The sequence below is a fragment of the Chroicocephalus ridibundus genome, chromosome 12 (assembly GCF_963924245.1).
Source record: "Chroicocephalus ridibundus chromosome 12, bChrRid1.1, whole genome shotgun sequence".
Lineage (NCBI taxonomy): Eukaryota > Metazoa > Chordata > Aves > Charadriiformes > Laridae > Chroicocephalus > Chroicocephalus ridibundus.
The window spans coordinates 3,962,215-3,989,957 of NC_086295.1; the positions used below are offsets into that span (position 1 = coordinate 3,962,215).

The 27,743-nt window shown below is 42.6% G+C and overlaps 1 protein-coding gene across 4 annotated transcripts in view; it reads right to left on the reverse strand.

Annotated features, from left to right (window-relative positions):
* Window positions 1-27,743, reverse strand: part of PCMTD2 (protein-L-isoaspartate (D-aspartate) O-methyltransferase domain containing 2) — a 63,154-nt gene that overhangs the window by 33,191 nt on the left and 2,220 nt on the right. For 2 of the 4 annotated variants that reach the window (XM_063349684.1, XM_063349683.1), the window contains exons 1-2: window positions 13,448-13,757; window positions 3,101-3,172 (exon numbers count right to left, since the gene is read on the reverse strand). In XM_063349684.1, the coding sequence (XP_063205754.1) occupies window positions 3,101-3,172; window positions 13,448-13,611 (236 nt within the window). In that variant the 5' untranslated portion in view covers window positions 13,612-13,757. Of the gene's footprint in view, window positions 1-3,100; window positions 3,173-13,447; window positions 13,758-16,389; window positions 20,487-21,844; window positions 21,969-22,903; window positions 23,076-24,867; window positions 24,971-26,250; window positions 26,586-27,743 lie in introns of those variants that run through there. The other 2 variants (XM_063349685.1, XM_063349686.1) reach the window with 2 other exon arrangements.

Below are 27,743 nucleotides of genomic sequence, written 5' to 3' on the forward strand. Positions count from 1 at the left end.
GCCAACGAGCAAGCTCCCAGCGGTGCGGCATTTAGGACAATCGCTTATTACCTGTGGGACCAGGAATCCCCAGCCAGAAAAATAAAATGAGTGTATCTCTTCCACAAACAGACAGGGCTCCTGTTTTTAATTTTAAAGCAGTGCTCTGTAATTTATCAAATCTCCCACACCAGGGAGAGAAGAGAGGAGAGCCAGGGGATGGTTTGAGCTGTCAAAAAAGCCCCACTGGACGTTCACGGCAGGCTCCAATTCTGTCAGTCTGACAGCCCACCTCCCCGCATCCCACGCAGGCTACAAAGGTTTCCTTATCAGGGTGGTTTATAAACTGTCAAACTTGGACATACTACAGCCATCCTGCCCCTAAAGGAGGTGCAGAACAGAAGCTTCACCAGAATCTGCTGCCCTTCCTCTGCCAGGCCAAAGCACTGTTGGAAAAGGCTGTTTATTTGCTTAAGGAATATTAATTTAAGTGCCATGGCAGAAAGCTGCAAGCTCAGAGCTCTGCATATGGAACCTAAGCTATTCTGTCCTCCAAACCTCTTGCTTCAAATATGCTGGCCAAACTTTCCCGGCAAGTCTCTCTGGGATTTTAAAGGATTTATTCTCTTTATCGCTTGAAAACCTATATGAATCCTCAGGCAAAAGTTTATCATCTAAGAAACATCAGCAGATTCTTCAGCTCTTATCAGTTTTGATGTGGGAATTGGACAAACCAAAGTTCCTGGAGAACTAAATTTGCTTTAGGAGTGCGAGGTCTGACGTTCTTTCATTCAGTTATCAAGCTCCTCATCCGTGGGAGTTAACTACTACGAGTGTGAGAATAACCGATTTTTCCAGTTTGCTGGCCAAACCTGGAAATACAACCCAGCGTAAGAAGTACTATGTGAACGGAAAGGTTTCCTTTGCAAAACCAGTCAATTTTCAGAATTCAAATATAAAAATGCAGTATTTTGTTAGAGCGGTGTTTCACCTAGTCCAGTATTCCAGCTCTGATGGACTAACATCACAGGACGGTGTTTAGGGAACGCAGGACAGCCTGTCCACCATCTGTGCAAAACACGCTCCTCTTACTGCCTCGGCATCCATGATCACGAGGTTAGGGATGTTAGGGGGTAAATTCCTGCCTATTCCCTTTAGGATGGACTTTCATGGACTCGCTGTCCTTCAGGTCCCTGTCCAGGAGGGTACGGAGACAGAAAGCAAAAAGAATTGGACAAATTCATGGAGCATGAGCAGGTATCATGTACAGGTTCTCCACCTCAGCCAGGCTGCGTATCTATATCTAGCTTTAAGCAGAGTGGCAGGAGGCAGAAAGAAAGAAGCAGAAGTTCTTGCAGATGTCAGGGAACTGCCCAGACCGCGGCACTGTCAGGGCAGGAACTGGGAGCTCTTACAAAGCTCCGCAGGTTGGGTGGAGCGCCTCTCCAAGTGAAGGCTTGCCAGCATCCTGAGATTCCCCAGGGTTCGGCTGAAACTAGCCTGGCGGTCCTGCCGAGCTGCCTGCCAAACATCTGTCTGCATCACACAGAGATGACATAATTTGGAACGGTTTGTTTTCTCGACTCAGGAGAGCTTCAGGGGTGGAAGAGCAGGTCTGGAGATCACGATGCCTCAGCAGAGCTTTGTGATAAGGTAAAACCCTACGGACTCAGGCTCTGTTTTCTCCCTAGATATCTTCGTCACATTTATCACCCCATCTCAAATGACAGAAATCCATCCAAAGTATCCTTTCTCTCTATTATTTTTGGTAATTAAGTACCACATGGTGCTGTTTGAGAGACTAACACGGGCTGTTCTTGTGCTCTGGATGAACGGCATCATCGGCAATAAAGTTTTCCACCACTCTGCTAGTTGACCACCTTGTCCTATGAGCAGGAGCCGGGGCCATGAGCAGGGTACTTTGAAGCCTCCTGCAGTCATGGTTTGGCCAATCAGTCCCACACACGCAGTGGAACAATCTTTAGCAAATGTTGATTTTTAAAAGATAGCTATTGAGCAGGTCTCGATGATAAAGTCCTGCTGTATTCCCGCTCTTTCTACAACTTCTTACAATTGACCGAAGGCCTTATTGCCCAGGTCTTCTTTACAGGATCAGGGACTTCAGATCTCTCAAGGTCAGACACAAAACCTGGACTCTCTCTTGCCGTTTGGGATCATTAATGTACAAACCCCAAAAATACGAACGCCTAGCATGCAGCGTAGGTTCCCAAGCAAGTCGGTTTGCCTCGCAGAGAGATTTGAGCTTGGACCTGGAAATCTTACAGCTGTTAGCGCCATGTTACAGCTCAGATAATCAGATCTGAGTCTCAACAAGCCAATTACATCCAGCACAGTGCTGCGCCGACACGGCTTCTGTTCCTGATTTGGGAGCTGGTTTGTTTTCAGCTCCTTGGCTACACGGTGCAGATGTACTCGTGTCTATCTTCAAAGCCTCAGCCTTACAGCGGCAAGAAGCAGCAAAGGCTCCCACTGTTTCCTTTGAGCAGAGTGAGAAACTCGTTAGCAGAGGAGTGCATTACACCGACGTGAGCACGCCTGCTCGGGCTGGGATGCAAGACTGAAGGAACTGCGTTCCACTCCCATTCCTACCTGCAGCAGGGTAAACGTAGGCATTTGTTCCAGGGCAAGGCTTAGGAACAAGACTGCATTTGGAAGGATGCGCTCTCACTTCGGTCAAAGTCATGTTGAGCAACTGATGTGATTTACGCGTTTGAGACGGTCATAGACTAGAAGAAAATTTTAACGCATCCCTCCGCTATCTTGATCCCAGGCCAGCTCGTTTTCATAGGCTGCTCTAAAGCCACACCTGCGGAAACATCCTCAGGCAGCGGCAGTATGCATCAGGATTTTTAATTATTTTTTTAAAAAAGACAGGTTAATTGCCAAAATGAAAGTTAGTAAAATGCACATTTAATTAATAAAAGGGTAAGAAACATGATCCTAGGTAGGACAGAGAGAATTTTAAAGCTTCAGTTGGATATGCACAACTTGGCTGAAATAACTAAAACATCAAGGCCATCTTCAAGCCAATCTAGCGGATAGTACTAACAAAAGTAAAAGATGGATTATCCTCAGTGCACGATCACCGAGTGGAACTTACAGCGTGTTGAGGTTCTTCAGTCTTTTGAAGGCTCCAGGTTGTATCTCCTTGATGTGGTTGAAGCGTAAATCTCTAAAAGCAGAAAAATACAATCACTGCACTTGCGACATAAACAAGCCATTAGCAAACAGCATCGTCCACAGGAGGAAGGGAGGAGGGCTGCTGGGAGAGTCTGTCACACCAGGTCTACGTGAACTGAAGAATCATAGAATCTTGAGATCATCGAGTCCAACCAACCAGAAATGGAGACAAAGACCAGGGAAGGGAGTGGAGAAGGAATGGGGACGATGGCTTTAGAAAAAACAAGGACTGAAAGGACTCGAGTGATCCTCTCCACGAACACCGGAGAAGCTCTGCTGCTCAATACCCCAAGTTCACGTGCAATCACGCTTGCATCTCATACTGATTTGTAGAGGCACGCACATCATCATGCGGACCCATTTTTTAGCTCCCTAGCCAAATTATCTTTGCCCTAAAATGGTTAAATCTGATCAAATAACCTCATGTAATAAGCATTTCACATTCTGCTCTGCAATGCTCCAAGAATCAGAACAGCTTATCGCTGCCTGCGTTTCAAATTTGTGCCAACTTCAATTAGAATTAGTGGAGTCCAGGGGATTCTGGCAAATTTCAAGGGCTGTCCATGTAACTACATCGACTTGGAGGCCTAAAACATGGATTTTTGATTGCTAATGAGATAATAAAATAAGAGCTAAGTGGTTTAACCTGGTTAACCAAGTAGAAACACTTCTATAGGGAATGTGCATTGATTTGGAACCTTCCACGGTCCACTGTATTATAACAATTCGCAGAAGACTGACAAATGGTTTTTTGCTGCTAGTTTCTATCCAAAGCACAACAATGAAGTTGCTTTATTTTCTCCTACACTGCCCGATCTGTCACATTTAGAGAAAACGCAGCTATTTCTCTGTTTAAGGCAGCCTTTTAAGCGCGTTTGCTTGAAGAGGGAAAAACACAGGGATATGCTGAACTGCCCGTCATTCCGGTGGTAAATTACAGAGCATTTGGAGGCAGAGTTTAAAACAAGAATTCTACAAATAGCTACAAGTTCAACACTTATTTTTAGAACAGACATCAACAAGAGTTGTGTTCGCATAAAATTAAGATTAGGAAGAGGGGCATTCATTGCAGGTGGCTGTACACTCAAACCGACCGTGAGCAACCAAGGGGGCTGGAATACCTTTAAGCAAGAACTCGAGAAGGGGACACACAGTAAGTAAAGCTGATTTTATCTTAAGATGTAACGTTTCTTTAGCTTCACAGTTTGCAGAACTAGTTATTTTATGTAAAAAACAAATCCCACTAAATTTTCTTACTTTTTAGGCACAAAATGCACAGCATTTTTCCCATTTTTCCTTAACTCAAGTTACCCTGAAACATTAAATCTCTGCCTTGCTTCCCCTTTGTTATCACTGAATGCAACAGCACACACGCCAGGGGAAGCTGGCTTTTCTCTTGTGTTTTCCCCATTCTGTCACTTTTCAACTCTGAACAAAGGAAAAGGAAGACTAATGTAGGGAGAAGTCTCTCCCCTTTCTTCGTGGTAAGTATCGAACAGAGCAGAGTTAGAGGGCAGGAAGGAATACAGCTTCAATATTTTTTAAAAAAAAAAAAAGTGTTGGAATTGTAATTTACAACCACCATTCGTCCTCTGCAAACTGCAGCCCTGAAGGATCATCCTTGAGAACTGCAGTTTTTAACGGTAACTTCCCCTTTGACATTTTGGGGTGTGTTTGGCTTTACGTGCGTTGCTTCAAACGCACATTTCTTGCTCTTCTCGTTGGAAGGTCTTACATATCCCTCTTATCCCGACATACCTGATGATGTAAATTTGAGGATATCTGTATGGATTTTTCAAGGCAATGGCTGACACCATAAAGCCAAATACAATTAAACATTGGCAAAGGTGACAGCACAACGCGCTGACTACTCTCCACGGCCTCATTAAAAGGAAACGAGGAAAGACGAGACCATGAAGAAAGCTGAAGAAATGCAAACTTGATTTATGCACTGTAATGCACAGACACCAACCCTGCTTGCCCGGGGGGGGGCTGTAAAGAGCGGCGTAATTAGTCCAGGCAGCTGTCTACAGGTAATAGGGAACATAACAAATAAATGGAAGAAATACACAGGGGTCAGGGCTGAAGCTGTTCATGCTCATGGAAGGCAGCGGGGAGCAGGCGGTGAAGCGTAAAATATCACTTTGGGTCACAGGCTGCAGGTGGGGGAAAAAAAAAATCCGGCTATTTTAATGAACAAAGACAACTGCGATCCTTCACAGCCCAGCATTCACACGTAAGCGCACAGCTTCCACAGCTGAAACAAAAAGCAACACCCAGGACCACAGGTGACTGAAAACACCTCTGAAAACCCAGAAAAATCAACCACGAGCTCCTCCGCTCCCAGGGTTGTTTTCACTATGGGCCGCTTGCCGAAAACAGCTCCTTGGAAACGGTGCTGTGGGAGTTTGCGCCTGGGCTCCAGCTCCCCACGCAAGTCCGGCCTCCCGGGCGGGGGGTTTCTTCACCTGCGAGAGCAGCAAAGCCCAGCGGGGCTGCAGAGCCCGGCAGCGGCGACCCTGTGACACCGACAGAGGTGCCACGGCTGTGGCTTGGCTGGACCACCTCTGAGCTGCTGAGAAGCGCATGGATGGAGAGATGCCTCCCGATAGCTCCCGCTGCTGAGCGAACAACGGGGGTCTGGTTTCATGCAGGAACTTTTCCCCTACACCATCCCCAAGGAGCACATAATAAAACTTAGCTTATTATTTCAATAAAATATCTCGATGTTTCTTCTGTTTTCTATTCCAGATAAGACCTTTAAATGAGTCCCTGGACCCCAGCTGTCTTGCACTCCCTTGGAAAGCTCGCTCTCCCGTTTACTCTTCATCTCACTAAGGCAGCAGCTTTCCCCACGGACAAAAAAAAAAGGAACTGAAACACTGCATGTCTACTCCGAGCACTTCATTTCAAGAAATGATGTGAATTAACTGGAGAGAATCCAGAGGAAAGCAATGGGAATGATCTGAAGTCAAGAAAACATGACAAAGAAAAGAACTGCAATGGCTTATTCAGCCACAGATACAATAACTATGTCAGCACATTGCTCCAAATAGAAAAGGGCAAGTCACTGGCTAAAACTGTAGATTCAGATATTTATATTTTTTTTTAAAAAAAAAGCAAGGCTAATGAAACACTCAGGTGGACTGCAGGTGAGACAGATGCTAGCCGCACGTGCTTTAGGTAGTGTGGATCCTGGAGGCAGAAGGAAGGACTAGACTATTTTGCTCCCTGTACCCAAGAAAGCAGTAAAAAGAAGTTAGCGTGGATGTCCCTGCACAGCAAAGCAAGCCCCTGGAGGCCGAGAGGAACCCACACCTTCCTCCTTACCACTGCACTTAAAAAAACTGACTTTGGCTCCTCCATAGTGTTTTCCCCCAGCCCTTGCCTTACCCCGAAGCTCGGCTGGTAACGAACGCCGTGAAGGGCTGCACTGGGAAATTCCTGGCTTGCATGTATTTGAGAACATTCCCAACAGAGTTTGTCCCCTCTCACACAGAAACGCCTGTTTCTCTCTATTCCCAGGGCATTCACTCTGGAAACTTTACGTTTCTTTTCACCAACAAGTGTGCTTTTTTCCCGGGACCCACCACAGGGCTTCTCCCGTGCCAGCCCGTTCCAGCTGCCGTGTGTGCCAGCAGCTGGGATCCCTCACTCCCGGCTGCTTCCTTCCACCTTGGAATTTGCAAAATGAGGGGAAAAGAAAAAAAAAAAGAAAAAAAAAAAAAGAATCCCTTGTGATTCAACTCTCCTCCACGTTTTCAAACCGGCTGTCTGGATTTACCAGATACCTTTCCACAAGGAACAACAGGAATAGCTGCTGCTGAAGGATCTCACATCCTTTTCTACTGTCACCTCCGCAGTGCCTGGAGGCCTGGGAGCGTCCTGCAGAGAACCAGACAATCGTAGGATAGTTTGGGTTGGAAGGGACCTTTTAAGGTCATCTAGTCCAGCCCCCAATACTGATCACACAATACCGATCCCGCCGGACAATACCGGCTTGACGGGCTCAGCAGAAAACCTCACCAAACCCTCGTCCCAACGCACCATAGCTTTGACAGAAAACCCGGCTGGGATACGTGGATAATTTAGGATCTGCCACTGAAATAACTCACCTTTGCTGACTCTGGAAACTCTTAACCCCGTTGCAGAGGCTGATCAAAAAACCGCCGGAATTTGCAAATGGATGAGGAAACAGGTCTTTACAAAATGACACTGGAATCTTTCTGATCCTCTCAGCTGCTATCAGAACAATCACTCCTGAAAGCATCGTGTTAAATAATTAACAGCGATTAGCATATAAAGCAATCAATGGCTTTTACAAGAAACTTCCACTTCTATTTAATCTATTTAGGCTTTTACAGAATCATGTATTACTATGTTAACTAAGCAGATAATTAGCTACAAGAGGTATTTTACTGCAGTTCCACGGAAATTGCTGGGTTTTGTTTCACTGAAGCATCTTTTGTGTTAAGAACATTGTGCACAGCAATGATGCTGGCGGTTCTGGACCATTTCACCCAGAACTGGTTGAGTAAGTGGCAGACACTCAATCACTATCAACAAAGAGGCAGAGAGTAAAGGTGGTTTTACAGAGATAAGACATTGAGGTTCCTCCCAGTGTTTCCTGGGGAAGGGAGGGCGTGAAAGAAATCCTAAATGCAATTTGAAAGTCAAGTTTCCCCGTATGTAAGAGCCAGAGCATTTATCAGAAAGATGATCATTTTTCTTACTTATCCACAGAACATCGGAGTCCGCTCTGCAGGTTTCCCTGTCCTGCCAAACAGCTCCAGAACTGGCAGGAAGGGAAAACAGCCTTGCTGAGATAGAAATGAAGTCTTCCAGACTCACTGTCATCGGCTCCCCAGCTCAGGAATGTCCTTCTCACACACGAGTCCCCAAATGGCTTTAATAAATGACAACCTTCAACTCCCAACCCCTACATGGCCAGCTGAGCGTTGCCATCTCTGTTAGACAGATGAGGAGGCCGCAGGGAGGCTCGGGGCTGGGGGGTTTTCCAAGTCTTGGCTATTTTGGGGTGTACCAGCTTAAGACATCAAGATTTGACTGTTCGAGGAGCAAAGAGGAAGGAAAATATGTTCAGCATGGAAATACTAGTTAACCAGATTATACGATCAGGGATGGAACACAGAAGAGCAAGCAGATGCAGAGAGGTTCACGCTGCAGAACAGGCTGTTGTTCTCTGTTGCACTGCTTACATTTTAAAGTTTTCGGGATGGGCACACTAGATTTTAATTACGGAATTAACCACAGGCATTCCTGAAACCAGCTTTTTAAGATTTCAGCTCCCACAAACAGGGGTCAGATTTTCGAAAGGGCTCCCTCTGCGTCAGCTGGGGCAAGCCAGTAACTCAGCGGTCGCCGCACCAGGCTGTTCTGGTCCCACCTTTTCTCTGCACAGAAGCTGGCGTCAATGTTGCACTTCACAGCCCGGCCCCGAAGGCAGTGCCAGGGCAGGAGGGGGCCGCTGGTGCTTCATCCCTGGTGGAATCATCTCATCCACAGCCACAGAGCATCCCTTTAGCTCTTGACAGCAAAGGCAGGAGCAAAGAACACCTTCAAAACATAGTTTTGGCCCTGGACACATATTCAAGGAGGGAGATTACACTGCAAACTGTTGACCTCATCGATCTTAGATAATTTGAGCTATTAAGCATTAGCAGTGGGGATGGAGATTAGGGTCTGATCCTAACCAAACCAGCTAAGTCTACTCTTGAGCATTCATGTCAGCAAGGAGAAGGATTCTTTTAACCTAATGCATGTTTCCTTTGCACCATCTTTTCAAGACATTGCACACATCAAGCGAAGACAACTTTCCCTCCTCCTGATGTTCTCTCATTCTGGAAGGAGTAAAAGACAATTTCCCAGTGTAAAGACGTATTTACCTTTTTCATTGAGTCCAAGAAGCAGTAGCGCCATGCCAGCTTAAACAAACTGCTGGGGCACTCTTTAATATCAAGTCTTGTGTAGCACAAGTGTAAGCTTTATTCTTTTTTAACAGCATGACCATTTAAGTCTTTACCCAGAACACACACACACATTCTTTCACCAAAAAATACTGACTTCTCCTTATAAAGCACATGAAAAAATGCTGGTACACCTAGGGGGAGGAAGGATGCGGTGAGGTCAATGAAAATGCAAATACTCAAGCGGGAACCAGCTGATGAAGCACCGTGAAGCGCAGCGAAGGCAGGATTTCTAAATACTTGAGGCAGCTACAATCCCAAGAGTTAGGATGTTTTCATTAAAAGATGTCAGAATGTTTCTAGGAAGGAAAATATGTTTAAAATACCTTCTCTCCCCATTTTCCTTCCAATGAAGGGACTTCTATAAACAGAACACACAGAAGGCTTTGGTCACCCCTAAAAGGCTCAATGAGGATTAAATACTAGAGCAAAAGAAGGCAGAAAGAGATCACACCTGGCACATCCAGAGCATGTGGGTGTGCGTTTAATGCCTGCATATAAGTCTATCACACGCAGAGGAAATGAGTAATCCATTCTTCAACCCAAAGCGCACGACAGAGACCGCAAAGGGAACAGCATTTCCAAGAAACTCATTTGCTCGGTAAACCTTTCCCCAACAAATGTATAAAGTTCCTTCTCAAAACTGTTCCTTAAGACAGAGCGGGAGAGCTACACCCTGTCCTACCGCCTTCCCTACTGCAGTGCAATGACCTGCGGGAGGACGAAAGGAACCGAGCGGCCACCAAACAAGCAGCAGGACGACCAAGGGAAACAAAACTTGCCAAGCTGGCCATGCCCAATTAGCACCCAGGTCTGTGAACAAGTGGGTCACCTTCAGTTCATGCCAGCGATGAGTTCAGATCCCAGATACCGTGCCGCCGTTGCTTGTGCCCTCAGCTATGCTTGTCTAGAAGGGCTCATTCATTATGTGCTATGCATAATGCAGAAAGGAGAATAACCACGGATAATTGGATTGCAAGCCATTAGCTGCCAGCCAGAGGGGAACTTCTTTCCATAGATTTCTTCTACTCGTGCCCACACATTTCAAAGTTTATTGTTCCAAATGTCACACTGTAGAACAAATGACTTAGAAGGTTAAAGACCTATTGAAATTTTCTGAGTCTATGTTTCACAGCTGTTCCCTTCTTTGGGCTGCTGGCAAAAAGAACTGCTTGAATCCCAGCGGTAACCAGCAGATCACATCTGGATAAGCAGGTTCCAGTTGAACAGACAGCATCCAAAATACGTTTGCAGTTGTACACCATGAATTTTTATAGATTACTTATCTGTACACGTGTAGCCATTCCTGCCATCCTATTCTCTGCCCAGGATGAAATGAACAGACTTCATTACCAAAGACAAATAGTCTATTGCTAAAACCAGACACTGGGCCAGATCCTCAGCTGCACCCAGCTGGGACTGGGAAGGGAGGAGGGAAATGGCGACCAAAGAGGAGCCAGTAACAGCTCATCAATCCTGGAACTGGTTCCATGCCAACCCCAGCATCGCTCGGAGAAGGCTATGGGCTGCTCCAAGTTACGCCAGCTGGCTACAGCCCCGAGGGGGCCATCTGCCAACGGGGCTCGTTGAAGCACAGCGTGTGCCGGCTAGAAGACTTCCCCACTCTTCAAGGATTGTTAGAGAGAGGGTGGCATGGAGTCATGGAGGTCAGAAAGTCCCAAACTCTCAACTTCAAAGCAAACTCCATCTGGAAACTGCAGCTGTTCCAAGAGGGAACCGAGCTGGAGCCTGGGATCGGCGTTTGTATCTGCAGTCACAGACTCCGTCCTATTCATACCAAAGGGCAAATGTGGAAAATATCACAATCCCACATTTCCTACTCAGAATAACTCCATGATCAAGACTATTCCTGCTATAATTCTGAATGTTCACTCTGACACAACGGTCCTCCCAGGAGAAAGATTAACATACCAAAAAGCTGGACCAGTCAGGGGCTTGGTTAAGAAGGATTCTTTGATCTTTCACGATTGAAAAAAGTTTAATTATTCAAATGCTTTTTATAACAGATACAACGGGATGCTGGCTGGCAAATGCATTTACATACATTAGATCTCCAAGATAACCAGAAAGTCAGGATTTTTACTTGCCACACACCACACAAAGGCACATGATCCGCCAACAGAGAACACTTACCAGGTTCATGTGGCTTTGTATCTATGGGGAACTCTGCTCATCAGTATGAGTTTTGCTTATAATTATGCAGGCAGTATTAAAAGAGAAAAAAACCAGATAAATCTCCTTAAAAATACTGATCGATAAAGGAAGTAATCTCATTTTGGAATATTACTACTTTTAGATCTCACGCCTATACCCTTTAGTTAATGTTTAAAAACCCTATCTCCCATTCAAGGCTATGCCTGTCACATCAAAATAAACAAATAAGCTTTCCAAATTGTTAAGCAGGCAAAACATGGACCATTTACAAGCAGCGTATGTTCAAACCAGTTAGAGCTGGAGAGAGGGAATTAGGCTGACTGTATACAATGCACAGGAAAACGTGGTCACCTTTCTAGATTGAGTTTTCCGGACAACTAAATGTCCCTTACTTTATAGGAAGATACTACCTGGAATTTTACTAAAGCTGCAAGGACAAGCACAGAAAGTATGAAGTGTGCTGTCGGCAGAGGGCATTTAGAAATCCACCATTCCAGTACTGAAAAAAAGTTGGTGACCACAGTAAATTTCCCAAATTCAAAAGATCACTACCAGAAACACACTCAGGCAATCCAGTGTGAGAGTAAACGTCTCACTTCAGAGAACAGAAATCAAGCTTTACTGAGCTCAGGCATATCCCAGTTCGGCCAAACCTTTCCCCCTGCTAAAATCTATGTTTAAACAAGGAGAAACACGTTATTTTGCTAAAATCCAACAGTGTAAGGGTATTTTAAATATTTCAGTATTTCAAGATGTAGGGGGATAAGGAGGGAAAAAAGTGTAGTGACAATGTGGAGAGTCAGACTCTGCAAGTTGCTGTACGAGCAGATAACCCCTACCCAGACAGTCTGCAACAGGCCAGACAGAACTGCCCAGTTTCAGAGTGTAGAATCACCGCTCCATCGCCAGCCTTGGGGGAGAGCAAGTCCAGGAGCTGATCTGCCCCATGGCAGGGGGACTCCCAAGCGTAACCAGTTTCCCCAACAGCACAGCTCTGGCAGCTGGAGCAAGCGTAGGCATTTTCCCCACGTGCCACTAATGAAACAGCTTCGGCAGTTTCCATCCACCAAAGCAGATCCGGATGGCAGCAATTCAAACGCCAGCATCCTGCCCATATCCCGCTCCTTAGGCTGCCGGCAGAAGCAAATGCACGAGCAGCATCAGTGAGATGTTTACAGGAGAACGGCTGGTATAGATGTTCTGGCTGAGAGCAAATTTGGTTTGTTACAGGCCCAGGGGAAAAACTTCTCAAACTAGCGCTGAAAAAGTTTTACAATCGGCAGCAGTTTAAGGACAACGCGTATAAAGATAAGCTTTTGACAAGTCTTTCCTACCATTTTACAAAAAAAAAGCCTTTCAAACCAAGCGATCATCTAAGAGTAGCACAAGGGGAAGTACTTTGTCACTGCATCTTAAACCCACCTTTAAATTTAACTACTTAACCACAGGGAAGTGCTCTTCTGGCACTATCAGGAAGAGCTGCTGGGGAGGCTCCAAGCCTTATGTGCCCTTTTCCTCACCTTTTCCCATCCAAACGGGCTCAGACAGCAGCTCCCTCTCCAACAGGTACTTTATTTCTCAAGGAATATGTGACTTGCCACAATATACAAACCAAGCCTTAAGTTTGGTTTGTATAGTTCAGATAGAGACTGGAAAACCAGCACTTAAAAGTCTAGGAAAGAAATAGGGTTGTATTTATTAGAAGTGTTCTTTTCTGTAGAGATAAAAGCCTGAACTGCAAAATTTCCTCTCTCCCCCTACACTCACATACAAAGCCTTCTCAAACGTAAACTGTGTACCTTTCTATAAATTCAGTTTAACGCTCGTAATGTTTGATTCTCCAAAACTCCTCCAGTGATCATGCCAGCATTGCTCTTATTAAATTTTTTCAGTTCCCTTGATTATCCTGTTAACAATTAACCGATGCTAAAAGAAGCAGTTTCCGTTTCATGCTTTAAAAGCGTGGAAGAGTTTGTCATGCAGACAATTCAGCAGAAAAAAAAAAAAAAAGGAAGATAAAAACCATGTCTTTGGCCTCGACTTTTTCTTTCCTCTTTCTAAAGAGCAAGCAGGTAAGAAAGGCAGTAAATGCAATGGTTACTCACAGTATGTTTGTCTGGGGTGGGATATCGGGGATGGTTTCCAACATCAGATGCATGCATCTTACTGTAGTCCTGAAGCAGAGGCAGCGACTGGGACAGGAGCAGGAGAAACTGGGCAAGAGGAGAAAACACAAAAAGCCTGGAAGAGCGGCAGGTTTGAGCAGCATGGTGTTCGCTGGAGTGTATTTGCCTCAAATCTGAACTGCAGGGAGCTGACAAAAAGAAAAAAAAAAAAAAAGTTTCCCAGCCCTGAGGTCCAGGAGGAGGGGACTCATCAGCATGTGTTTGCAATTAAATTAAGGCAGTTTGACAGTCCAACCGCCCACCCTCTCTGCCATTATGTACATCACTGAAGATCAGACTGTTCCCTCCCCTCTTTTAATTGTGGTGCTGAAATACAGACTCTAAATTTTGATTTATTTTTGCCTTGTTTCTTATCTGGAACAGCAAGTTAACTCCTCACCTTCTCCTGCGGAACGCACCTTTGTGGACAACGACCGAAAAACGCCCCTGTGCTTTCAGAGCTGAGCAGGGACACGGATGGCCCAGGGTCAGGGTTTTTTATGTCCAAATTTTTGCCTTAGCAAACTCTCTGCAAACTAAGGAGAGTATCTTATCTAACAGCCTGTCAAACGTATCAGGCGGTAAGGCTTTTCGGATAGAGACTGTCTCTTATTACATGTACTTAAAACATCCAGCAAAAATACAGCTCCAACCATTGATGGGACCATGGAACGCTACAGATAAGTGATCATAAAAGGGAGATCACTAACAGAGATAAATAACCTGCAAATAAAGACAAAAAACATTCTGTAAAGTTTCTTATGCAGAGTAAAAGCCAACTCATATCAGAGACCTTTTAGCTAGTATAATTTCTTTCTGCGAGGATGTCATTTGGAAAAATGTCAGGATTTTGGAGAAATGAAAAGCAATTGAGGGGTGAAGAGGGAATGAAACAATGACATCAACTGAGTTTGAACCGTAGGAAACGCAGACCTCTGTTTGTTTCTCTCACTAGGTGATAAGATTGAGATGCAAAAGGGAGGACCTGATTCCAGTTGAATTAATCACCTTTTACTGATACAAAGATGCTTAGTGTGAGAACAGCTTGTGTTTAGGTTTTAAATTATTACTACACAAGATCCTAAACGTGCGGGTTTAACGCGAGTGAGAGGCATTAATGCTCATGAGGATATAAAGGTACTTGCGGAATTCCAAGCACGGCACCATTCCACATTACCTGGAAAAGCCAACGAGAGTTCCCATCACCCTGCATCAGTCTGCTTCACACTGTAAGCTACAACATAATTAACGTGACAAAACGGCACCTAACAAGAGTGACATTTAAACCTCTTCTCCCTTTGGGTTGTCACTTGAACTTTTGGGGACAGAGTGTTGTGTTTTGGGGTTTCACTTACAAATTTCACGTCATAGATGGTGAAAGCTGTATTTTTTCCCAGCTCTAAAAAGGGCGTTATACGGCAGATATTGTGCATCTAGTCCTCAGGTGATCTGTTGTTTGTTTGCCCTGACATCACTTCGGGATCCAAGCAAGTTCTCTGAACTCCTCCCCGCTCCCCCTGCGGGCCCAGCTCATGGATTTGAGCAGAGTGTCCTCTAGTGGCCACCCAACCCGAAAACAGGTTGTAAAAGGCGGAATTACCTGCTTCAGCCTTTATAAATATATAAATATATATATATATATTTATCTATCTCACAATTGGCAGCTGAGAGCAGGTTACTCCAGGTAAATGACAGCTTTTAATTCCAGTTTGAGAAATGAAGTGCATTAGAAGTGCGTCCTTCACGTGCATCAGAAAAGACGAGAGCCTGATCACTCCCCATATCATCTCTTTCCAAAATACATTGAACTCTTAACAGGCTAACACAGCTACTTAGGAGCTGCTCTGTAAACATTTCTAGGAGAATAAACAAAGATGCTCTCTTCAAACCACGCTTCACTATTTAGGAAAGTCATGAACATCCTCCCTGGCACCTCTGGCCTCTTTACAAATACAAGGCTTTTGCCTTCTGCCTCCGATTACATCTCAGTCCATAAACTCTGAGCTCTAAAACAACCATCTGCCAAATAAATCCCTTCCAGGTTTATTTGTCTTGCTCACGGGAGAGCTGGGCAAGGCATCACTCATGTTTCGAGACGTACAGTCTCAGGAATCTTATTTCAGCACCTGGCTGCGGGGTGGGTGGCTGCTTCTGGAAGGATTAATGGGTGTTTGCCTACCACTTTGTGGGAATGGGAGCTTCAGCCAAGTCAGCAGATTTAGCAGCGGCCACGCCACAGGGAATAATCCCAGTACAAAAAGGCAAGTTCTGCAACCTACTCATTTCTTTAGAAGCACATCTTCACTTCAACTTGAAACATACCTCTTCTACCTCGCTTATCTACCCTTCGTGACAAAATGGGATGTTTGCGAGATGTTATGAAACACTAGCAATCACAGTTCGCTTACTCTGGCATTAAGTTAACTTAATTTCTATCAACATGACAAATTGCTTAAAAAGGAACGTGCCGCTCAGAACAAGAACCAAAAGTTAACTCCTAAGCAACGAGAATGAAATTTAACGCTTGCATCCTGTGCTTAAGCGTTTCCAGTCTCTGCTGCACAGACTTTTTTTTTTTTTTACACCAGTAGAATGCAAGGCAATCTGCTTTTGTTTTTCAGGTGTGGTGCTTTTTCCCCCCCACGCTCTTCTTTGCTTTATTTTTAACTATCACGTCTGCCCCAGTAGAAAGATTTCACTGGAGTATGTGCCCTGAAAAGCTCATCGCTACTTCCCAGGGAACTGTGATGTTATGTGTTTTACTATGAAGTGAACATAAACATTACCTGACAAATTTAATTTACTTGATACCATTTGTGTGACACATCCATAGCTTTCCAAAGCAGAAAAGGATATTATTTTTTTTTCAAGCAAGCATCCCATCAAGAAAACATTAACACTGAACTAGTCTCATGCTATAGTCGGTAAAAGGACATCCATCATACACACGGGTGACAGGAAGAAACACAGAATACAGGTAATTATCCTGCGGAATAAAGGTTAGCAGATGAATTTAATTAGCAACAGCTGTATTTGCTATTATGATCAGTTTCCTATTGCAGCTGAAGCTAAGGTACTATTCTCAATACTAGTGAAATGGAAGCTCTTAAAAACCTGCATTAATTAAGCCCTGAAACAGAGCACAGGAGACAAGGGGGGAGCTGCAGTTCAAAAATGCATTAAACAAACTCCTGACGTGTTTGGTTTAGGCAATTCCTTGAAGTACAAAAATGGAGTAAATGACCTCTTGGTATCTGTTCTCTACAGTTCTAGCAGCCACGTAAGTGAATTCACTCTTAAACCGTTCTAATATAGTAAATCTAGATCAGTGCTACGTGTGCGAATTCCAACATACACCTTGCACAACTCCATGACATAAAGGTTTAGAAATCATCAGCTGAGCAGGTTTCTTTTGAGAGATTATATTCTAAGGAGTTAATCTAAAACTATGCATCCGCACCATATTATTAAGTGCTTTTTCTAGGGTTCTAGTGTCTTAACCTTCAATTATGGAAAGAGTACCTATCTACAAAGTATTCTAAACACAACATAATGCAAAGCCATTTTAAGAAGGCTAAAAAGTCTTTACTGAATTTATTGATACAGAAACACTTATTAATAAGTTTAAATTGCGTAACACTTTTGCATGCCTCCGGCCAATTTAACTGTAGTTTCTACACATAGATTTTTTCAACTTACACACTGATGATTAAAGCAGCTTGAAGTTCATTTCTTTCTTGCAAATTTTCCACAGTATTGAAACCTAAGAGGTGTCACATACAATTGAGGACTACTTAGAACACAACAGGAAACAGTCAGAGCAGGTAAAATTCCTAGATAGTTTACAGTCTATACAAAACCAGTTATGCTACAATTACTCTATTAGAAACGCGTACAAAACTACAGTGCAAGTGCTTGTGCACAGGGAAAATGTATTTACAGTTCCCCTTCATTTACAGGCTATAAGCAATACTATTTCACAGTTATATTACACATAAAATTTCCACTGTGGGTTTATTTGGATAGGTGGTTTTTTGGACAAGGGGACAATTTGACAACCCAGAACATAAAATTTCTGTATATATATTTTTTATTTATTCAACCTTATCCAGGAAAAATAGCAGTATTTTATGCATCTTATAGAAAGCTACAAAAATCTAGCAAATGTAATAAAAAAAGGCAAATCTGGTGAAAAATCTGATAAAATATCTTTTACGACCCGGGGCGGGATGGGGGTAAAATCAAACAGGGATGAATGAAAGATAATTGTCCCTCAACTGGTCAGCTTTAAAAGAATCTCAGCAAGGTTTACAGGTTTTACAAACCTGAAGTTTAATGTCATTTTTAAAGCAACTTCTTTAAAAGTTTTGTAATTAACAAACGGAAGGATGACCTGGTAGCCAAAAGTAGGAGGCGCCCTGTACTATGTAGGGATGTGGAAACTGTGCCACAATACAGAAAGGCACACACCTAGTTTGACAGCTGTTAAGCAGAAATGCCTCACAATTACAGAGGCGACACCCTTTGGGGGAGCACAGAGAAACCTTACACATAGATTCTGTTAAGCCTCCATTTACCACTATATTCAGGATTTTCATTTGGAGAAAGTTGCCAGAATGACAAGATGGATACTTGTATGTTTACAGGAAACCATCAGCTCGGTGGCCACAGATCTGCCCCATTTAAAATAAAGAAATAAAAAATCTGAGGGAGCAAGATAGCTTGGGGTACCATTTAGACCAGAAGTGGAGACTTAGGAAACCAGAGGCAAAACACAGCCTACGACCGCGTGTGTGCCAGCAGCCACATAACACTGTATTATCAGATAATATTCTCAAAGATATACAAAAAGCCTATTAAGCAAAGAAGAATTCTCCACCTCAGGATTAGACATACAAGAGTTAACCATTTATTTTCAAAGCCGCACAGAACTTTGAAACACTATTTATCATTAAGCAACCTGTGCAACTCAGTACCATTAACCGAAAACCCAGCGTATTTTTGGCAAGACAGTCTTCATTCATCCATTCCTCAGAAAATTAGGAGATTGTACCAAAAACAACAAAAAAAAAAGATATCAAAGTGATACCAACTCAAGTGCTTCTAATGGGGCAACGCCTTAACATCGCTTCATTACCTACTGAGAGGGGGTTTCTCACTCCCCCCAGCTTTAGGAGCATTTCACATCAATACAAGCTCAAGAGTTTCTTTCTAGCCTTTACCAGTTTAGGCATATTTTTCAAACAGGCTGAACCAAGTAAACTTCCACTTCTAAACATGGTACCTCCTTCCGGCACCGTTACAGGAAGACTTGGGAATAAAAATTTGAGTTCACATCCACCGAACTGCAGAGTGTAACATCCTTCTATATGAGCTTGCTAAAACAACTACTTAATTGTTGCAGGAATAAATACACCTACGAAGTTGATCAACTTCATTCCACCTACCGTATGTAGGCCATGTGTGCACAAGTTGTATTCTAGTCACCTTGCTACAGCAGGGGCACACACACAGGAACACCTAAGAACTGCATCAATTTGGCTTTCTAGACTGTTTTCAAGTTCTACGTACTCTCCACAAAACTACATTTGGCTGAATTACTGGGACACAAGCCACTCCACTCAGGCTAGCGCTCTGCACTTCACTCTGTTCAGCCCCGCAGACGTATGTTCTCATAAAATAGCAAAATCCACAGATTCTGCTTTCACAGTCAGTTTTCACAAACTCACTGCTACGAATCTCCTCTCTATCCTCTTCCCCATTGAAAATTACTCTGTAAACATTTCCAGAGACCAGTCACAACCCTGACTACCCTAGCATCCTGTCAAAGCGAATCAGCTTCGCAACTCTTCACTTGCCTCCATTGCTTTAAAAAAAAATACAAAACAAATTTGCCTCTCTGTTAGACTAATTCACTAGAACAGGTGTTTCCCATGAAGAAAACCAATATTCTGTAAAACACCTTTACCTTTTAATGAAAAATTATATATAGTTTATACACAAAACTGAGACAAACCAAAGGGGAGCTGATGCTTTCCTTCTCATTCAAAACCCGGATGCCACAAGGCCAGATGCCAAAAATCCTTTCCTTTCTGTAAAAGTTGTGCTTTTTCAGATTACTGGAAGAAACAAGATTTGCCAGGTCAGTTTTCACTAATAATCTCATCCTCCATTAAACACACACCACAGTAAACACATGGCAGGTTTAGTGGGAGAGAGCACAGACGGCAACGGTCTTCGGGGAACTGCTTAAGAATATTTAAAAACTGCAATTCAGTAGAGCAGCCACGAGATTTTTAGAATATCTCTGTGCAGTTAGTTTCAGGGAATTAAATCCTCCTCTCCACAAGCAGCTGAGCATTTCACCAACTTGCTTCCTAAGGAATCCCTGCTGTAGGATAAAACTATAGCACACAACTGAGAAGAAAGAAGAAACTCAAAAAAAGCTATAAGGTTTAAGTGTACAGCAGCCACATTCCCCAGCTAGCCTACTGCCTTGGGTGGTCATATTAGCAGGCAAACAAGTGGTATACATTTGTCAAGCCCTAAGTAGTACTTTATTTTCTGCCTACTTCCCAGTTTCTAGGAGGAGGAAATTACTTTTCCCTGTAATAAAGCAGGTAATATTTCAAGGGATCAGGCAAAGGCAGACTCAAGACCTTTTCTCTCAAAAAGTTTACAGGAGGATCTGGCTTTAGTTCAGAGGGTTTAGTTTCTTCCTCTTCTTGTCTCTCATCCTCGAGATCCTCACTGTTGTTGTTATCATCTGATGGGTTGGAGATACGACTAGCGAAGACCTCTTTGTCCAAGAAAACAATAGTTTCCATGCGACGGCGACGCACACGTCTTCGTTTAAATCTTGGAGGGTTCTTCAGCCCATTTCCATTTTTGTTCATTGTTTCTTGATGTATAATTTTTTTAATGGTTCCTCGGATGGCTATGCGAGCCAGATCCTGGAGGCTGCGAACAGCCACTGGGGCTAAAACAAAACGAAAACCATGAACAGATATGGAGAAACTCCCCTCAAGAGTACTCATAGGAAAAGCTGTACTTGCTTAAATTCAATCAGGCCACTTGAATTCCTTCCTCTGGTTACAAAAACAGCTCTATTCAACTCCTGTCAACTCAGATAAACTGTATTGTAACTTTCCAAGCAAAATTTAATTATGCATTTCTCTCATTAACTGAAGAAAAAAAAGAATGGGATGAAAGAAGAGTTTCATATTTTGATGTCAAGTCCTCACAGTTATTTTAAGATACACGTCTTAAAAGATTATAAGAATGCAGACTTAGTGACTGAAACTGTGACTGTTTCATAACTTAAAAAAAGATATTTTCCTACTGTAGAGAGCTAGACGCTAGACCTGAAGTCTATTTAACTCTTCCATAAAATGATTTTTCTATTGTGAAGTTACTTCAGCTTTGCCAAGTTTTTCACTTATAAAACACAAGTACTATCTATGCTCTTCAAAAACTGCTTTAGACTTCACATACTAAAATCAAGTTAAACTGAAACAAACCAACCCACTTGTCTTCTACTGACAAGTAAGCATTCCTGTGACCTGAATGATGGAACCAGAAAAAAACTGCATGTAATACATATGCAGGTCCCATTACAAAGCCACCACACGAAGTATGCTGAAACATGCACTTAATGGACTTTATAGCACTGTAGGGACTGCTTACTGAGCTGCTTTTTGTCATGCAAAGACACCTTTCCAGAATAAGAACAAAGCCTGACTAATCTCTTTATGGAAGTATCTCTGTCTTCATGTGTTCTTAAGAGGCCTCTCCGCACTTTAGTCTTAATCTAAAGATTGAGGCCACTGTACGACCGGCATTTCAGACAGCTAACCAAAAATTGTACAGCTTCTATCCCTCAAGTGTTCCAGGTTCAGGATAATTCTGAATTGCTGGCCAGTGAGAACCTTTGAGTAGATATAAAGTTCGTCTGCACGTACTGCTTGTGTATTTTCCATCACCATGGCAAATGCCTGAGAACCATGACAGTACACAATTCAGGATTGGAACAGATGTCTGCACGTGCAAAAGCAATGATCAAACATCCCACAAAGTTTAGGTACAATTCCACAAGAAAGCATTTGTGTTTAGAATCCGTTTGACACAATTCTGATTCTTGCACCAGGCCTCCGCAGATATCCTCAAAGATAGACTGGGATCCAACACAAGACTCAGACAGCTGTTCAAAGGAGGAAGCAGTTGGAGTAATTTTCCTTGAAAGGATTCATAGGGATGCAATATCTAAGGAAGCAAGGTGCAGCTTATAGCCAAACAGCAAGAGAAACCTCCCCCATACTCAAGAATGTCTGTACTCACGCAAGTGAACAAGCCTTGATTTTCCTGAATCTGCGTGGTTAGGCTGAATCAAAGGAGCAAAAGAAACAGCAAGAATCTTCTTGGTCTCCCAGGCAGAAGGACCAGTACGAGTTATCTTAGTCAACTAAACCAAAACAAGGAGATTATTGTCCATTGTGTGAACTACAGTAAGATTTTTGAACAAAAAAAGTGAACAAACAACTTTTCTGCTTGGACAAGTGGTTAAAGTACCAGAAGCTACAACAGTAAGAGTTGGGTAAAAAGGAGAAACACTGCTGGGTTTTTTTAGAAAATTGAGAACTCCTTACAGGATTAGCCCCAAGGAACTTCATCTATTACAACAGAGTATGGGCACTGGCAGTTTGGGACATCCCACTTTCCCAATTCTGAACCAGAACAGCCATGTCTGATTACTGAGAAAACATGTCAGTCACTGACGAACATCCACTCTTGAAGCAATTACTGGATTTCTGTTCCAGCTCAAATCTCCCGCACTAACTCATTGCAAAGCATCTTGCTGGGAAGAAACTCTGCACTCTGCTCTTCTCAACTACCCTGACAGAGACAAAAGGTCAGATACGACACCTCAGCCATGCATGTCCATTAAAACAGCACACCTTTACACCAAAAAGATAACCTGAATTACAATCTTGAGTTCACATACAGGGCAGTTGCCCACTTTTTACTAAAAAGAATCTACTGACACTTGTAAATGGGGACAAGCTCTTTCAAAAGCCAGTTAGGGTGTAAAATTTTGTATTTCACTAGATTATGTAACTTGAACAACATCTTGCTGACATTCTTCTGCAGCATGAAACTAAATTTGCAATTAACAGCAAAAGATTGGAATATGTGAAAAACTGGTAGAACTGTGATTTTTTTTTTTTTTTTTAAATTATGAAGAGTGCAGCGTTCAGTTTCTACTTAGTGAAAACCGGTGCACTTAATGCTTTCTCCATTCTGTGACAAGAAGGGCAAACTAAAGGAAGAGCTATTGACTAAACGGAGATCAAAATTAAGAATGACTGAAAGAGAAATATGGGTAGAAAGAAACTCAACCTTCTCTTCTAGAGGCATGACAAGAATTCCCCCAACTTTCAACAGATTCTTCATGTAGTCTTCATGTTCCTTCTGTACCCCAGCACCACAGTAAACACGGTCATACTGAGTACAGTCCGGAGAAATCTCTAAACAATTGCCGGTAACAAAAGATGGCTCACAAAATTCAAATCTGAAAATGAAGAAGATATGTATCATTCAAGATTCTTACAAATTTATCCAATTAATTTTTTTCATGATTCTAGAAAAATGAAACAATGAAAAATACTTGGGGAAAAAACCCAGTTTCACAGGATTTCTCCTCTGAAGTCTCTATATTCTAGATATTATCAGAACAGACCACAGCTAGAAGTCTCAAAACCACAGAACAATGAGCTGAGAATTCACAGATGAAAGTCTCCAAAGGACAAGGATGCATAATTTCATACTTGAGTTGCATATAACTCTTCAGAACGAGCTATTTTTAGTCACCTGATGCTGACTTGGTTGTAATACACATATATAAACATTAGACCTGCAATTCCAAATGTTTGAAGTCTTTTAAGGACTGCACCAGGGTTTTTTTGGCATTTCCAAAAGCTTTTAAATGGCTTTCAGATGTTGTGGGGAAGTATGACCTGATGCTTCAAAAATAAGCTTTGCTGAAGCCGGTGGAAGTTTTGCCATTAGCTTCAAAAGAACTGTGATTTCACCCTTCATAAAAAGTGCTTTTGCCTGTAGCATTTCTGATTCAGTTTAGAAGATAAATTAAATATTTTGTGATGCTTCTGGTTTTCTTACATGCTCCGAATCTACATAAGCTTTAAACCCCACATTTAAGGGCTGATTTTGATAGTTGTACAACATATCCATTCTTCTACTGGTATCTTGACAGGCAGCTCAATATAGCACCTATTTATTCCTAAACACTTCCTGAAGCTTTCTGCTTCTGCAAAGCCTGCTAGACATTCAGAGCAGCCAGCTAACAGTTCTGCACACAGTGTTCTAACAGCACAACCCAGCAGCCATTTCTCTCAGCAGTGCCAATTTTCCAGTCATATTGGTTTCTGAATTCAGCTCACTTTTGCTCCACGGCTATTCGTCTGGAGAGAGAAAAAGAGTCTTCCTAAAACATCTATTCAAACAGCAGCAATGTCACTCTGAAAAAAAACGTCAGTGATCTATGTGCAAGTACCTTCCACACTGAAAACTTTCAGCCTGCTGCCAACATCTAAAAAATACAGCCCTCTCAGCAGCAGTTTTCCAGTACAGCAGTAACAGGACAAGGCTGAGTAGTTTAAATTCCAGCATGTAATGACTTTAATTTTCTTCCTCCCATGAGAGGAGGACTATCAGGTATCCAGAGATGTTTTACTTCTCTGTTTGGACAAACTGTGAGATGGATCCAAAAATATGACAGTTACAACTTTTATTGCTGAGGTTACTATTGGCAATGGTTATCTTGCTGGAAAGTTATTACTTGTGACAGCAGCAGAATGGAGGTTCTAAGGAAGAACATAAATCAAATGCCGAGCAGTTTTAGTACCAACTTTATCATCATAAAGCTACCTTCATATTTTAAAACACCATTTTTCTTCTTCTGAGATAAAACATATTAGGCCACCACAGAAATCAGTTCATATTCTTCTGATAACCATGCATGCTCTCAGATCACAAACATTAACTATTCGTGTTATTTGCAAGTTTCAAGTTGTTACCTGCAAGTGCATTTTAAAATAGGTAACCTTCTTCAGCTTCCTCTAAGCTCTGCAACAGCAGCACCGCTATTAAAAACACTGCAAAAATTTCTGAAACTCCCCCACAATACACATCAGCTTAGAAGGTCACACACTGCAGCTCAGCAAGCGTAAGGAGCCAGAATCCACAGATTACCCTGAATCCAGAGCTGACACATGGGAGCAAGAACTGCCATGACTAAATCCAAATGCACAACATGAATCCAAACGAGCATTCCACATTCTTACTTGTCAAAGCTGTCACTTGTTTTAATGAAGAAGTCCAATTTCTGCTTCGCATATTCAATCACATCGGAATGAAGCTCCACACCATGGTTAACACCAAAAGGACCTACAAATTTAGAACAGTAGGATAATGGTAACAGGCAACAACACAAAACCCAGCAGGACTGAATACAGCTTTGGTTACTTCCTGTAACAGATTGTTCCTCAAGTGTCAGACAGTCAGCGCTTGTGTAGGGTCAGCTATCTTAGTACTACAGCAGGAATTGCAACCCTATACCCGCAATTTCTGGCAGCGAACGAGGCCATTTTGCACAATTGATTTTGAATCATTTGCTCTTAACTACGCAGGAAATTCCTCTGTAGGAGGGAAATGCTGACACTACCACCTGGAAAAAATTCCAACACAGAAAAAATAGCCTGCATTTTTAATAAATCCCTCAAAAAACCCCTTTATGTTACTTTTATACCCCCTTGCTGATATGCTAAAAAACTCCTCAAAGGAATCGGGAACGGTCCTCAATTAACAGCAAAAATAAATTAGAAAATACAGAAGTTGTTCAGCACTCATGCTTTTTATTCAGAATTGACTCGGTAACTTTTCCAAAAATTCAAAAGAATTCAAAAGTAACATATTGGCATCCTAGGTAATGTCAGCAAACCTAGCAGAAAATGGCAAATGGGAGATGGGAGCAAGGCTCTATCCTGACAACATTTCAGCAGTTAAATTTCTTGATACCCCCACAAAAGAAAAATATGTACCCTGTAGGCATTTGTTATCTATCCTGGCAGCACGGTTGCTGACTGAAATACTTAAGGGTGAACTGCAGTTGTGTAATTGCAGTTTGATGCTTCACTTTGTGCCAACTGTAGATGTGGTCACGAAGTCAGTTCTGATGCACTAACTGCTTTCCACAGACTTTTCCTGCCTGTTGGTTGGTGAGAGTCAAAACTGGATCTCAAACATGTTTCTGTCTAGACAGGACAGTGTAAAAACAAACAAGACACAAAGCAGCTGTGGTCACAGGTTTCTGTGGACACGCTCAATCCCAGGTTAAACATGGCACTCCTGCTTCCAAGGACTTCCAAGCACTGTTCTTGCTTAAGGGGCAACAAACCCAAGTTTGTGTCCAGTCCTGCAGGAATCCACTACAGCCACCTGCGCAATTACATCGTTGCGTGTTCCGAACTGCCACAGAAACCTGGTTCCCACCCAGTTCCAGAGAAAAGGTTGCAAGAATCCTGATAAATCCTCCAGTTGGATTAATGCACTCTCTACTTTTCTAGCTACCTTTTAGTTTCATTACTTGAGGAATGCTTCATTCCCGATTTCAAAACTCTATTTTTCAACCTGACGTAAACAGTTAACATGATTGAAAAGGTATTTACCCAAGATGAGTCCAACCATAGAACTCAGATAACCAGTGCCACTGCCAAGATTCAAAAATGACAGCCCTGGTTGCAGATCCAAAGCTTCCATCACCTCAGAGTAAATGCATGGTGCTGAGAGATGAATATTTCCATGCTTCCATGCCAAGTCCTTATAGGCATTGTCTTTGAACTCTTCCAGGTAGTAATCCGCTCGATCAATGGCTCGGAACGCCTGTTCTACCAGTTCTGTCCGGATGTATTGTGCCTCCTTCAGGTTATCAATTAATTCATCGTTATCTTCTCCTGCACTCACTGCACCTCCCATCTTCACAAGTTTTCTACAAGCACTAAAACTAAAACAACAATAAAGGAAGGTGAGGCATGTAACATGCACTTCAACACTAAATTATGTTGTTGTAGATGGAAGTACTTTGAGAGACCTTTAGGTACTCTAAGGAAGGCAAGTAGCAGAAAAACATTACCACCAGCACCCTCATCCCCCATTCAAACAATGAAAAACAAAATGCAGCAGATCTGGCGTCCAGTACCTGACACTAGTGGGGAAAAAATCACAATAGACAATTTAAATGTGGAATGGCTGTCTTCAAACACTACCAACGTTTTACTAGCATGTCAGCTTTTCCACTGAACCCTTTTATATAAAGGATTATTCTAGCTCCTGTGCTCGTAGGTCATTTTTCAGAGCAAATCCAACCAGCAGTGCAAGCCTGGCTTGCCTGTCAGAATTCTTGCCACACAGAGACTTTATATCTCTAATAGCATCGAGGGGAAATTAAGATACTAAGACAAAGGCAGCAAGAAACAGAAAAATCTCAAATTGCATGTTCCAAGAAAATGTATCAGGATGCTGAGTTCACAGAGGTTAAGAAAACCTCTGACCTAGAGTATAAGCTTGCTTATTTTAGGAAATAACACTTTCACACAGCTCATCTTTAAACCTTGAGCCACCTTCATCAGTAAAACGGTTAACGATACAGACAGCAACAGCAGAAAGAATTTCCACTGAAGCCTGTGGAATTTCTTAGGTTCTCTTAAGTCCTAGATGAGCTAACTCCCAATTTGGAAACTCTTCAGGGACACAGATTTACGAATTACAAATACTTCTGACTTCACTGACATGATCACCTCCAGCAACCTTTTCAGGCTTGTTGGCGAAGGGGAAAGAAAAGCAAGCACCTTCCCTGACTCTGCATTACACCAAGCATGGCTATACGCTTCATGTGGTAAAACATCTATATGTTTTAAAGAAAAAGGTATAGAGGGAGAAGAACATAGAAGAACTTGTCACTCAAAATTAATCTAGCTTTTCTTTCCTACCTGTATCTTTAAATAAAAAATCCTTTTCAGAAAACACAACATGATTTTTTTTAAATGCCTTTATTTACAATGCCTTTCTCTGCTCACAATAACAATAACCACAGAAGCAGCAGCTTTAGAGTTCATTCCTGGGATCAGATCTGCCTACAGCTAAATTGTTGGGGTTTATTTGT